This window comes from Octopus bimaculoides, chromosome 15 (assembly GCF_046866305.1).
Source record: "Octopus bimaculoides isolate indiv1 chromosome 15, ASM4686630v1, whole genome shotgun sequence".
NCBI lineage: Eukaryota > Metazoa > Mollusca > Cephalopoda > Octopoda > Octopodidae > Octopus > Octopus bimaculoides.
Window position 1 is genome coordinate 30009973 of NC_142942.1, and position 15386 is coordinate 30025358.

General features: G+C 39.6%; 1 protein-coding gene across 1 annotated transcript in view; it reads right to left on the minus strand.

Moving 5' to 3' along the window:
* Positions 1 to 1687: 1687 nt before the first annotated feature.
* LOC106875434 (vesicle transport protein USE1) overlaps positions 1688 to 15386 on the minus strand; it is a 33581-nt gene continuing 19882 nt past the window's right edge. The window contains exon 6 of the mRNA XM_089363644.1: positions 1688 to 3748. Within this exon, the coding sequence (XP_089219770.1) occupies positions 3575 to 3748 (174 nt within the window). The 3' untranslated portion in view covers positions 1688 to 3574. The remainder of the gene's footprint in view (positions 3749 to 15386) is intronic.

Sequence of the window (15386 nt, forward strand, 5' to 3'; positions counted from 1 at the left end):
CGGCCATTTTTCCATGGGTGCACTGGTCAGATGAGTGCATATATTTATGCATGCATGCACACACACACACATGTATCTGAGCACCTAATCAAACTATTTTAAATGATACCATTTCGAGCGTGGCCGTTGCCAGTACCGCCTGACTGGCCTTCGTGCGGGTGACACGTAAAAGCACCCACTACACTCTCTGAGTGGTTGGCGTTAGGAAGGGCATCCAGCTGTAGAAACTCTGCCAAATTAGATTGGAGCCTGGTGTTGCCATCCGGTTTCACCAGTCCTCAGTCAAATCGTCCAACCCATGCTAGCATGGAAAGCGGACGTTAAACGATGATGATGATGATGATGATGATGATATATACATATATATATTAGACAGAATGAGATAACAAATCCAAGGCTGTGAAGAGTTTTCAGAACATTTATAATGAAACAGTCTTACAGCTGTTTCTGGGATATTATGGATATCCCTTCATCAGACGGTGTGAGAAAATATTTGATTTCGAATTATTATGGAAAAGGAGGAGATAGGGAATACAGAGGGAAATAAGAGAAAGTAGAAATAAGATAAATAAAGATATTGTAGTTGTAGTTCCATTATTCGAGGAAAATGGTGTATAGAAGTGGTAAAAAAGTTTCCTGTACATAGTATGTAAGTTCCAATAGCAGTTCATGTTTATTCATTTCAAAGTATGGAGCTGTGGAATCAATGTTGCTCGTTCAAAAAGGTTTTGTAGTGTTAATGAAAATTTGAGAATGTATTGGTAGTGTTTGTGGATAGATGGTGAGAGGAGAGATGTGTATGATTAGAAAGAGGAGATAGGTCAAAATGAAAACAGGAAGAGAAAATGAGGAGAAAAAAGGAAAAAAGAAAATAGGGAGAGAAAAAACAAAGAAAAGTGAAGGGTGAAAGAAGTGAGAAAGGGAGTGTTAGTTAGTGGTCAAGATAATGTGATGGGAGGATGGGAGAGGGATAGGAAGAGATGAGAAGATAAGGAGTAAAAGAATGAGAGATATGTGAGTAGGGGTGATATAACAGCTGCATTAAGGGATGGGTAGAAAAAAGGTATGGGTGGAGTGATACCAAAATGAGTAGTAGTTTTGGTAGTAAAAGTTGAGGTGAAGGGAAGAATATAAGGACATCAAATTACTATAAATAGACGTGATAGGTAGGAATAGGAGAGGAGGAAAGAAGGTGTAATAGCATATGTACGCATGCACTCACATTTATATTTGCGAATATGTATACATATATGCACACACATATATACAGACATATGCATATATATATATATATATATACACACACACATGTCCAAATATATATTAAAAGAGAAGTTTTCCCATTACACATGTTTCATTTACAAATAGGAGTTACAAAAGTGTTCATGTAGAAAAAAAATGTAAGACATCTATTAGAACTTCATCAGACAGAATTAAAATAATACAAAATTGGCATTTGTATGAAGCTTTGGTTTATAGTGTAAGTAATAATTAGGAGTCACGCAGATACTTAGAAAGGAGAATAGAGAAGTAATATTTTTCCATTCTTTTTTTTTCCTATTCTCTTTCAATCTGCATAACTCCTCAATATCCCTTAAACTATAAATTAAAGCTTCATCCAACTATAAATTGTTGTAGTATACTATACAGCCCAATATATACATACATTATGAATAAGAACAGAGAATTATACAGCCTCAAAAACTTGTTTATTACAGCATTATATACAATACATTCACATTAAATCTCAGTCCAACACATCTTTCATGTTTTCACTATTTTGAGATATGTGTGTGTGTATGTATATATATATATATATATATATATATATATATATATATATATGCATATATGAGTACAGGATGTTACCAATGGTGTAAACAACATGAAATACATAAACAAATAAGTTCAATACGTAAACGAAGTAAAACAAAAAATGGAAAACAGGACGAGTAAACACAGAGAAAGGACCCTTCATCAGTTGTCGGCTGTCTATCTGCTCCTCATTTCGAGCATTCAATGATAATATGAGTCTTCAAAGACGGATGCTCCCATAAATTCTAAAATAAAATTTTGGATTTATGGAGGGTCAAAGTTGGGAACAAAAACAGGACAGTGGAGACATACAAGGAAACAGAGTGAAAAGAAACATGGAGAGTCGTTAGACCAGAACGAGAGGAAAACAGTGAATACTGGGAGAAATATTTTCTTTGTAAAGAGAAAAGATTGAAGAGAGAGAAAAAACACAACCAGTCTTTTGAACATCCGTGCAAGAAAAGAAAGATGGTCACGTGACAAAAAAAAAATGGACAATGGTCACATGTGAGCAACAAGAGAGAGACAGATAGATAGAAAATGGTCATATATATATATATATATATATATATACACACACACACATATACACCTACTAAGTTCATTACCTGAGCAGAACTGCTCAATCCCATGGTAATGTTGAACTGATCAAGCCCATCTTCCCTATCCCAATATTTCATCAAATTCGATTATAGACTTTCTGACCATCAATATAATGTCAATTTCTTCTTTAGATAAACTTGAGCTTCTCATCATGAATATTAATGCTTTGTTGAATAGAATTGGGTTAATGGATGCATTGTAATTTGATATCTCTAAATGTATGAACTTTATTCTTAACATCAGTGAACCAATCAATTATCTCATATAAACTAGACCATGAGTTAAGTTTATTTTCATTTCTAAGCTTGGGTATATATTTGTTAATGATAAAATTCCTAAGTCTACCTATATCTGACTTTGAGGGGCATATAAGTAATGGATAAGTAGTGAATTTAGGCATAGGGCCCTTCAGGTTAATTCTAGGAGTTCTAGGGAGGTAGAGGTCTGTTCTATCTTTGAAATGTAATCTTTCTACTATCTTCTTAACCTGGAATTTCATATTTAGTAGGTTGTTTTTTGAGGTGTTTTTATAGTTTTTCAGGATTTCCCTTTTAATTATATGCATGTATATATATGTATGTATGTATGTGCATGCCTGTATGTGTGTGCTACTGCCTCCTGCCTTGAGATTGCATGATAATTGCAAGTGGCACCATTATGGAAGTGGTGTTTATTGTTTCCAGTCAGAGACATATTTGGTCATGGAGAAATATTACCTTACTACAGGTAGGGTTTGGCAACAGGAAGGTCGTCTGGCTGTAGGAAATTTGTCTCAACATATCACACCTGACTGATGCAAGCATGGGAAAGTGGATGTTAAAACATTGATATATATGTATTGGGTTGCTTGTCTAGCCAGTAGAGTGGTGTCATTCGAAAGCAACAATGCAAGGAAGTGCATAATAACCAGCAGTGTATAACAACAACAGACAGTTATGTCAAAATGTATGTGTGTGTGTATTGTATAACAATACGTAATGGTATTATTGTTTAAATTTCTCCAAACCATGTATGCCGAAAATCTGGTACTTGTAATTTTGCTCAAAAGCCCATTATTTACAAGCAGCCCAACTTTGATAACTGGTGATGGCTGGGAGGAACAAAAACATTATAGTTTAGTAACAGTAAAGATGTTGTTTAGTAACTCAATCAGAAATTATTTTGAAAATATTCGAATAAATATTATCATCCAAAGAAAAGTCAACGTCACAGCAGCAATCATAAGCCACACCCACCAGGTACAAGAGTTAGTGTGTGCTTCCAAATGTTCTGTTTGTACTTTTAGCTTATCAAAGTTGGAGCTTGCCAAGTGTGAACTATCAGAAATGGTCTGCAAAACAAAGAAAAAAGTGAAACTGAAATTAAAGAACAAGCTATTGTAAGACCACAAAACAGATTGGTTATTTATTAATTTATTAAAGAAATTACAAATACAGTCAATCTAAGCACCACTTTTCTTTTTTTCTTTTGTTATTCAACTTGGGAGGAACAAAAACATTATTGTCTAGTATAATTACTGCATTGTTACTGTTGGTATAGATGTATTTTCACAAAGAAATCATAGCAAATTAAAAATGGATGATTCAAGAAACTAAACAGTTTGGACCCAGTAAACCTTAGTATGCTTAGGCACATCATGTCACTGTATGAGTTAATCTCTCCTGTAGCTGCAGGCACATTGTATTGCATTGAGAAGGGAGAAAACTCATACAGCAACATGATGTGCCTACAGCAAGCTAAAGGTATAGAAACAAAATGATAGACCAAACTGATAAAAGATTGGATTACCAAAACCAATAAGTATTGAATTGAAATTTATTATTGATATTTCCTAACATGTTTGAGTAAGATGCTTAACCTTCTGAGACCATATTTCTAACAAAATATCATTTATGTATTTTACTTAATTCAGTAAATAACTGTGTATTTCGAAGTAACTAAATTTTTCTTAGTCTCAAGTGGGTCAGTGACAAAAGGGCTCAGTTCTAATATGTCTTGTTATTGATTTTAGTTTTCTGTTCTTCCAGCAGTTTGGCACACAATCCACTTAGCATTGTATTTGTAAACAACATCAAAGAACTAAATTAACACATCCCATAGATAGAATCATTAGAGAGTCAGATTAAATGCATTGTATTTGTTTCATCCCATCTTTGCTAAGCACAATTTTTCTTTACATCCTTCCAGGGCTGATAAATAAAATATTAGTGAGGGCATTTGTTGTAGCTCTACATATTCACACCTTAAAACTTACCATTAGACTACTATTGTTGGGCAGTCATCTCTTCTAGGTAGACTAATAAAAACAAAAATAGGCTCTAAATTCAAAAAAGTTCATTTATTGTAGGGTACAAAGTGATCAATAATTACTATGACGATGGTGATGATGATGATGATATGATGATGAACTGAACTTATCATCATGAGACAGTAATCAGTATGTTTCCTTGGTGAATATTTGCCCTCAAAAGTTGACACCAGACATTACTTAATTTGTGTTAGTAAATTCATTGTAGTTAATACACTTCTCTATGTTCATCTACTGTCACATTTTCATTTGTATGGATTAAGTAGGTTTATCCAATTGAACTATAACTAAAATAGCTATACAGAGCAGTGACAATACAACGTACACCAGAGCAAAGGATTTTACATTCAGACAGCTACTCTTCAACACAAACTGGTGTGTGTGTGTAAAAAATGTGTAAATGAGAAAATTAAAGTGTGTTTTATGTGGGTATTTTCAAATAAATATGTACTCAATTGTACATGTGTGTATTAACATCTATGTAGAGATCGTGTGTGAAAGACTTATGTAGAGACAGGAGTTCCAAAGAGGCTATTATAAGTTACTGGATATCTTTGAATGACTAACTCACTCAGACTCCAGCCACTGAATGATACCCCCCTCACATCCACTGCCCCCCCTCCCAATACATTCAGGTTCAGAAACACACACTAACCCCAACCCCACACCACCCGTATTTAATAAGATAAAACAAGCTGACTAAGCATTCAGGACTCAAACTGATTGTCAACAAGCTGGGTAGGAAGGGGAAAGACCAGTTCTTACTTTAATTTATATAATTGTGGTTCCCTTAGAATAAAAGACAAGACAAGACTTACAGCTGATGGCAGGGATCAGAATTAATAAAAGTCTGTAGCTATAGTGATGACTGTGGTGATGTTGTGGGTAATGGATGAAGTAGACAATGTCTTGGATTGTAGATAGTGAGAAGCATAGAGGGGAGAATAAAAAGAAGAGGGAACAACACAAGAAGATAACTGTTTAAGAAACATCACTACCCCTAACGTATACACACACACACACAAAACACTTCAAAACATGAGTTTATCAACATCAAGTCAAAACACAAGCCTAAAACATTTCTGACTACTGTGAATGATAAACAATAAATAAATAAATTAAATAAAGAACACAAATGTCTGGACTGCTGTTAATAACAATGAAGAAACAAAGGCAAAACAGCTGTGTGGGGGTTTGTTTAACTACATATTAACCAATTCCCTCAGACCACAGCAAGCCTTTTTTTTTTACACAAGTACCACTAACAATGTTTAGGTGGGTTTTGCCAACAATTGTAGGTGTTTCTATAGCACTAGACTTTGAACAATGGTGAAATGAGATTTAGGGTCAAAATGAAAAAATAAATAAAATAAATGCGTAAGACAGATTAAGAGGATTTATCGGATGTTGATGTGTGGCTGTTAAATATAATGCTTTTTAACCAGAGTTCCACAATAATTTTGAGGTGTCGCTGACTAATCTAGGTGCAGTTGCAAAACTCTCACATTTGAGGCACAAAACTAATAATAAAAGCTTTGGATCAACTATAAAATGACCTAATCATAATGATACATTTTCTCACACAGATGTTATAAGTGTCCATACATCCACTCACACTGTTGTATAGAAAGTAGACATGTATCAGAGTAAATGTAGTTATAGCATACACATGCAAACATGCACATGTCTAACATTGAATGTACACAAAGTGCAGACAACATATACACATATATAGTCACACAATGAAGATTGCACAGTTCATGATATATACATACATGTATATTTACACACATACACAAACATTGTGCATATATACTATACACACAAGTACTCACACAGAGCACTACCTACAGACATACACAGTATACATAAATATAAATCAACACACACATGTATCCATACACATCATCTATACTATACATGTACAGACTCACAAACATGTACACCCTTTACAGACACAGAAGCCAGTGAGAGAGAAGGAGAGAGAGAGAAAGAGAGATGATATCAGTAGTCAGTTTGTCTCAGATGATTTATTGAACTTGAACTAAATTGAGATATTATTGGATGGAGAGAGAGAGAGAGGAGGAGAGAAGAAAGAGCAGGCAAGGGAGGGGAAGGCAATCATCTTGGCTACATAACTAGACTGACAGAGGATGTCTTACTGTCTGTCTGTCACACAGCTACACCATTCATTACACAACAGCTAAACTGATGGGCCTGCCTGTCACATACAGTCTCTCCATTACACTACAAAGTTAAGTTGAAATGTGTGTATGTCTATCTGTTAGACAGTCCCACCACTACACAACACAGCTAAACTGAAAAGCGAGCTGTGTAGATGACCTTATATTATACTATACATCTGAGTCCCAACATTATACTACACACACATATATATATAATCAAGATATCCTTGACCTGAAGAGTAGCTTGCAGTATGCAATCTCACTTGGATATTTACCACTTTCAAAGTTCTGCTCACTATGAAACCCGAATCTTGTCTACTCCATTCCTTAACTCTTGTATTCTTATTTGCATACCTGGCAACCCTGGTTATCTACTGTGAAATATAAAAAAGAACTTTCTTCAATTTATCATACTTCAATACGAAAAAAAATCTGTGTCTATGTTTGTCCCTCCACCATTGCTTGACAACCAATGCTGGTGTGTTTACATCTCCCGTAACTTAGCGGTTTGGCAAAAGACCCTGATAGAATAAGTACTCGGCTTACAAAGAATAAGTCCTGGGGTCGATTTGTTCAACTAAGGGTGGTGCTTCAGAATAGCCGCAGTCAAATGACTGAAACAAATAAAAGAGTAAAAGAAAGAACTTTCTGTCTCAATAAACCATTATTGTCCCTGACAGTTTTATATATATATATATTACAGTTTGCTTCTTAATCCTTGGATACATGTGTGTGTGTGTGCGCATGCACGTGTGCATATGTGTATGTGTGTGTATATATATATATATGTATGTATATATATATATATATATATATATATATATATATATCATAATCATCATTAACATCCACTTTTCATGCTAGCATGGGTTGGATGGTTTGACTGAAGACTGGCAAGCCAGTGGGTTGCACCAGGCTCCAATCTGATCTGGCAAGGTTTCTACAGCTGGATGCCCTTCCAAATGCCAACCACTCCGAGAGTGTAGTGGGTGCTATTTACGTCCCACCGGCACAAGTGCCAGTCAGGGGGCACTGGCATCAACCACATTTGTATGGTGCTTTTTACGTGCCACCAGCACAGGAGCCAGCTAGGGATCACTGGCATCGACCATGTTCAGACAGTGCTTTTTACGTGTCACCAGCATGGTAGCCAGTCAAGGAGCACTGGCATCGACCACATTCACATGATGCTTTTAACATGCCACCGGCACAAGAGCAAGTCAAGGGCTTCTGGCATCAACCATGTTCACATGGTGCTTATTACATGCCACCGGCATGGGGAGCCAGTCAGGCTGCACTAGCATCAACCCACACTTGAATGGTGCTTTTTACATGTCACTAACACAGGTGCCACTCAGGCAGCACTGGCCACGACTACAATTTCGATTTCACTTGACTCAACACGTCTTCCCAAGCACATAATATTGCTCGACACTTCAAGCAACATTAAATGCAACATTGGCATCAGCCACCACTGCGATCTCACTTTACTTGCTGGGTCTTCTCAATTACAGCATATCTCCAAAGGCCTCGGTATCGTGTCATTGGCTCTGAGGCCCAACGTTCGAAGATCATGCTTCTCCACCTCATCCCATGTCTTCCTGGGTCTACTTAATCCACAGGTTCCTTCCACTGTTAGGGTTTGACACATTACACAGCTGTCCTCATCCACACATAACACTTGACCATACCAGCGCAGCCGTCTCTCTTCCACACTACGTCTGATGCTTCTCATGTCAAACTTTTCCCTCAGGGCACTTACACTCTGTCATGTATACACACTGACATTACACATTCAGCAAATCATACTAGCTTCATTTCTTTTAAGCCTACGCATGTCCATAGCAGTCATGGCCCATGTTTCACTGCTGTGTAGCATGGCAGCTTGCACACATGCATCATACAATCTACCTTTCACTCTTAGCAAGAGGCCCCTTGCTGCCAGCAGAGGTAAGAGCTTTCTTAACTTTGCCTAGGCTATTCTTATTCTAGCAGCTACACTCTCAGAACATCTACCCCCACTACAGACTTGGTCGCCTAGGAAGCAGAAGCTATCAACTACTTATAGTTTTTCCCCCTGGCATGTGATGGAATCTGTTTTTTTTGTACATATTTGGTTTTTATTGCCCCTGTGCATCTGCCACACACAAAATCTATCTTCCTAGTTCCTTACCAGAAATATAGCATTTGCCTTACCAGAAATATAGCATTAGTGGTGCTTCTATCGGGCACAAAACAAAACTACATCTTATCTAGGTTAACACTCTCACTAATTAGTTGGACTATGACCCTCTCCGTAACTTTCATCACCTGATCCAGCAATTTGATACCCCTGTAATTATTTCTGTCTAAAGCATCACCTTTACCTTTGTAGCAGTTGACTATGGTGCTGCTACACCAGTCATTGGTTATGAATCCTCCATGAACTACCTGATTTACAATACTGGTAACTAGACCATAACCCACACTGTCAGATATTTTAAGCATCTCAGTGGTGATTCCTGATGGGCCAAGGGCTTCCCCTGTCTTCATATCCTTAATTGTTTTATCTACAGGGTACTGTTGATTCGGGTAGCTGGTCCGTCAATTGGGTCAGCATTTGCCAGACTTTCCTCTTCCCATTCATTCTCCATGTTCAACAAATGGCATCTCCAAGCCTCTTTCTTTGCAGACATTAAAAGTGCACCATCATCCACGTGGACACATTTCTCTCCTATGACATTGTTATATGGACTGTTAGATATGTAATTCGTCTGACGTTCCGTGTGTCATGTGGTTCGTCTGAGTTCATTGTTTCATTGTTGTTGTCTTGTGGGACTGTCGTAGTAAAATGTCATTGAGATATATATGGCGGACATGACTTTTGTTTATTCATAACGAACATTGGGTGAGTGCGTTCTTTGTATGTAATTGAATAATAAATGTAATAATTAAATTTGTATAACTTGTTGTATTATCTCTGCGAGTCACCCGAGGGAAATATAATAGAGTTTATTGGCGTCGCCGGTAGGATACATACTTACTTTACCGTAAAATTATTCATCGTAATAACAATGGCTGAAAAACAGACAGTAGAACTTATTAAATTGTTTAGGGAACAAATGGACAAGCAAATGCAACAACATCAGAGAGATATGGACGCTCTGTTAAAACTGTTTGGTGCTCGACAAGTTGAAGGCGATTCTAGTGGCTATTTTTCAGCTGCTTCAACAACAGTGTCGATTCCACCATTTGCAGCATTTGATTCTACGACAGAACTATGGCCTGATTACTGGTCAAGATTCCGTACGTTTGTGGCTGCTAATGCTGTACCTGAAAAACGCATGGCACAAGTGTTCCTGACCAATCAGACTGCTACTGTTTACAAACAACTTGCTAATCTGGCTACCCAACAAAATCCGCCTAAAGATATCAACAACTTGATAATGGACGAAATCGTTGACTTCATGAAGGAACAGTTCGACCCAAAACTTTTCATTGTGAGAGAGCGTTTCAAGTTTTGGAGTGATATGCAGCGGAAGCCAGGCGAAACTCTCCAGGAGCTGGCAGCACGTATACGCCAGGATGCAGCTACCTGTGATTTTCCAGCGATCACCAACCCACAGGATGAAGCTCTGAGACAGAGATTCATATGTTCGGTTAACAATGAAGCGGTTCTGAAGGCGCTTTTTAAGATAAAAGACTCAGAACTAGATTTTGCCCGTGCTGTCCAGGTTGCCATTGAGACTGAAGACGCAGCAAAGGTTGCAAAAGAAACTGTATACGGTTCCAAAACCAAGCAGGTGTACAAGGTCCAGCAGAACAGGAATAAGAGTCTTCAAAAGAGCCATCAGCAGTCTTATTCCACAAACCAGGAAAAATGCTACCGATGTGGAAAGGCCCACAAAGCAACAGACTGTCCTTTCAGGGAAACCAAATGTCATTTTTGTGACAAAAAAAGTCATTTGCAAGCGGTGTGTAGGAAAAAACAAAATCAGCAACGCAATGGCCATTCACAAACTCCCGTGAAAAGAATCACAAAAGCTGAGCTAGTCAAGGCGATCCTAGGTGAAGTTTCCCGAGACACTCACAGTTTAATTGTGCCAGTAACAATCCAGAACAGACTGTTCACAATGGAATTGGACACTGCTACTACAGGCAATTTTGTTTCCTTGTCAGTCTGGAAACAACTTGGAAGACCAAAGCTGCAAGATGTCAAGCATCGCTATGAATCTGCCAGCAAGCCACAACCTGCCTGTTCTAGGAACTTTCATGGGCCAAACCAAGGATCCGACAACTGGTAAGCAGAATCTTATACCTTACATAGTCACCAAGATCTCTGATCTTAATTTGCTGGGTCGGAATGCTATCCAGACTCTGGGAATTTCCGTAGACACTGCTCTAGGTTTGAAAAGCATAGACAGCCAAGCTAAGAGGGAAGGTGCAGAAGGGATATACCCAAAGACCTCAAGTGAGCCCTATGCTTCCCTGCAGCAAGATTGTCACAACATGTGTGATGAATTTCCAGATCTTTTCAAGCAAGAATTGGGATGTCTCAAGAACTTTGAACTGGAAGTGAAGTTCAAATCGGACGCAACACCAGTCTTTCACAAGGCACGTCCGGTCCCATTTGCTCTTCGTGATGACCTGGCCAAAGGTTACGAAGAATGCATCGCCATGGGAATCTGGAAGCCAGTCCAGTTCAACGAATACGGAACGCCAGTGGTACCGATTCGTAAAGCACACACTTCAAGCAACCTGAAGCCCAAACTACGGATTTGTGGTGACTACTCTGTGGGAATTAATGACCAACTTGCTGATCACCGTCATCCAATGCCACTCCCTGCTGAACTGATGCAGAAACTCGGAGGTGGATTCAGATATACAAAGATAGACCTTGCTGATGCCTATAATCAGATCAAACTGGCTCCAGAAAGTCAACGCAGACTCGCACTCAGCACTCACCGTGGAGTACTCCTGCAACAACGACTCCCTTTCGAAATCAAGTCAGCACCTGGTTACTTTCAGAAGATCATGGAAAACCTGACCCATGATCTACCTGGAGTGGCCGTCTTCCAGGATGACATGCTCGTCAGTGGGAAAGATGCAAACAGTCACTTAAACAACCTAAAGTGTCTGCTCACACGTCTAAGCGACAATGGACTCAGATGTCGCCGTGAAAAGTGCCAGTTTGCACTACCCAGTGTAGAATACCTTGGACACATTTTGTCGACTGAAGGGATCAAAAAGGGATCCAAAGTCGAAGCAGTCTTAAAGATGCCATCTCCAACGAACGAATCAAGCTTGAAATCTTTCCTAGGTTCAGTTCAGTTTTATGGAAAGTTTATCCCAAACCTAGCCAGTATAGCAGAGCCACTCTATTGCCTTACGAAAAAGTCAACTATTTGGAAGTGGGGAGATGAGGAACAGTCAGTTTTTGATCACTTGAAAAATGTACTTTCATCGAGTCAAGTTCTGATACACTTCGATCCAAACAAAACTTTGGGACTGGCTTGTGACGCATCAAACGTTGGTATTGGAGCAGTCCTGTTTCACCGCTATCCTGATGGAAGCGAGCGCCCAATATCCAATATGTCCAAGACTCTCACTTCTGCACAGCGTAACTACAGCCAAATTCAAAAGGAAGCCCTGGCTATCATATTTGGCTTGCAGAAGTTTTACCAGTATTTGTAAGGTCGTAAATTTATACTCGTGACTGACCACAAGCCACTGACATCACTATTCAGTCTGAAGGAAGGGACGCCACTTCTCGCTGCTAACAGACTAGCATGATGGGCCCTGTGGCTGAACCAGTTTAACTACACCATTGAATATCGGAAATCAGCAGATCATGGCAATGCTGATGCCCTCAGTCGCTTGCCATTCGGTAATGATAACGACTTTGACAGAAAGGAAAATGGTGAAGACATAGACATGGTGTGTGCCATCAAAGCTCTTAGTATTCAAGTCCAACCTGTGGATGCTAACGTCCTCCGTCAAGAGTCAGGGAAAGATCTAGTGATATCTACAGTGATGCGCTACGTCCGTGAAGGCTGGCCACCAAAGAACATGGAGATCAATGACGAAGTCAACAAGTTCCGTAAGTTATCAAACTCACTTAGTATCTGTCATGGATGCCTTATACATGGATCTAGAGTTGTGATTCCACATAGCTTGCAGCCAAAGATCCTCAATCTTCTGCATCTTGGACATTTTGGCATGGAACGCATGAAACAACTAGCAAGAACTGCTGTTTATTGGCCTGGTATCGATGCTGCTATAGAGATAGCCAGTCGACGATGTGATTCATGTAACGAACATCAAAGGCAGCCATCTAAGCCTCCAGTTCACCCATGGATGTTACCAGAAAAGCCATGGAGCCGCTTACATCTGGACCATGCAATAAATTTTATGGGTAGAGATTGGCTGGTGATCACAGATGCTTATTCCAAGTACCCATGCATTCATCCTACTTCCTCTACGTCCTCCAAAGCCACTTTAAATCTGCTTGAGGAAGACTTTGCGCACTTCGGATTTCCTCACACACTGGTCACCGATAACGCACCAACTTTTACGTCTGAGGAGTTCCAGAGCTGGTGCAAAGAACGCGGGATCACACACCTGACAGGTGCACCTTACCACCCAGCTACCAACGGAGCAGCGGAACGTTTGGTGCAGACCTTCAAACAAGCTCTGAGGAAGTCTTCTCTTCCACCGACACGAGCACTTCAAGAATTCTTGATGCAGTACCGGAGAACACCAACATCCTGTGGATTCTCTCCAAGTGAACTTTTGAATAACCGGCAGATACGAACAAGGATTGATTCTCTGCTGCCATCGCCAACACACATTGCTCAAGGCAAACAGTCTAAAGAAGCACATAAGTCTCAGGTGACTCCTGGCTCGGCTGATGTCGCTAAAATTATCAGGCAGTACAAGGCCGGAGATCCTGTGTATGCACTATACTATGGACCTCGCTGAGACAAAGATCCCCGATGGGTACCAGCAATCATTAAGAAGTCATTGGGTACTCGCTGCTTTAACGTGAAGGTCATACCTCATGGCCCGATGTGGAGACGACACTGGGAACAGCTGCGACCGCGGTACACAACTGAGGAAGACAATGAACCTGGTGATGCAGAAAACACTGTATTTGAATTTGCAACAGATCACCCGATGGAGATCTCAGAAACAGTGCCACTAACACAAAGACAAACCAGACCCAAGACCATGTTACCCGTTCCAGAGTATGGACCAGACAACCCAAGACGGTCCAAGAGAACCCGTAAAACCCAAGAGAGACTTTGCTGTTGATACTTCTTGTGTAGCATCAATTTCAGTGGGGAGGTGTTATATGGACTGTTAGATATGTAATTCGTCTGACGTTCCGTGTGTCATGTGGTTCGTCTGAGTTCATTGTTTCATTGTTGTTGTCTTGTGGGACTGTCGTAGTAAAATGTCATTGAGATATATATGGCAGACATGACTTTTGTTTATTCATAACGAACATTGGGTGAGTGCGTTCTTTGTATGTAATTGAATAATAAATGTAATATTTAAATTTGTATAACTCGTTGTATTATCTCTGCGAGTCACCCGAGGGAAATATAACAGACATCACAATTTTCTCTCACATACAGTCTTGCAATCTGAAATACTTCAGTTCTTTGGTCCTCATGACACTGAACATAGGCGAACTTCTTTTCTGCTTCTCCCCTGGCTATATATACTTGTCACCTAGCTTCCCTTCTGGCTAGTCAATGCAATTCCCTGCTACCCCCACTCTCACAGACCTGTTTCTTTGCTCTAATGGCCTTGTCTACAGTATTGTTCCACCACCACATTACCCTAGGTCTGGAAGGTACTTTGCACCAGCCACAGATTTGGTATGTGGTGCTCAGCAAGCTTTCTTGCAGGAATTTCCAGTTGCCTTCTATGTCACAAGTCTGTAGCTCCTTCTCCCTCAAATCAAATTTCTCAGTGAAGATATCCCTGGCCATGTGAAGGGTCCTTAAGCTTCCAAATCCTTCTTTTCCAGATTGGTCTGCTTCTTGGCATCCTTTTGGCCTGGAGTCACTAATGACTAGTCTATGCTGAAGGGTACATTCTTCACCAGGGAGGGTCTTTGTATTTAAGAGCAACCATGCATCCCACTGTCTGGTGTGAATTAAATCAATCTGGTTAGCAGAGTCACCTGATTGATAGGTTATCAGGTGGCTAACTGGCTTCCTGAAGTTAGTGTTGGAGATCAATAGGCCATTTGCATCACAGAACTCCAGGAGCCTAGTTCCCTCTTTGTTTCAGGAACCAATTCCATGTCCCCCATGTACACAATGGAAGATACCAGGTAGCTGTCCAATATGCCCATTAAAATCTCCAGCCACAAAGATGAGATCATTGTCAATCATCTTTGAGGTAGCCTGCAGAAGAATATCATAAAAGCAATCCTTCTCTTTCATTGGTAGGCCCGCTTGTGAAGTGCAGACAGAGATAAT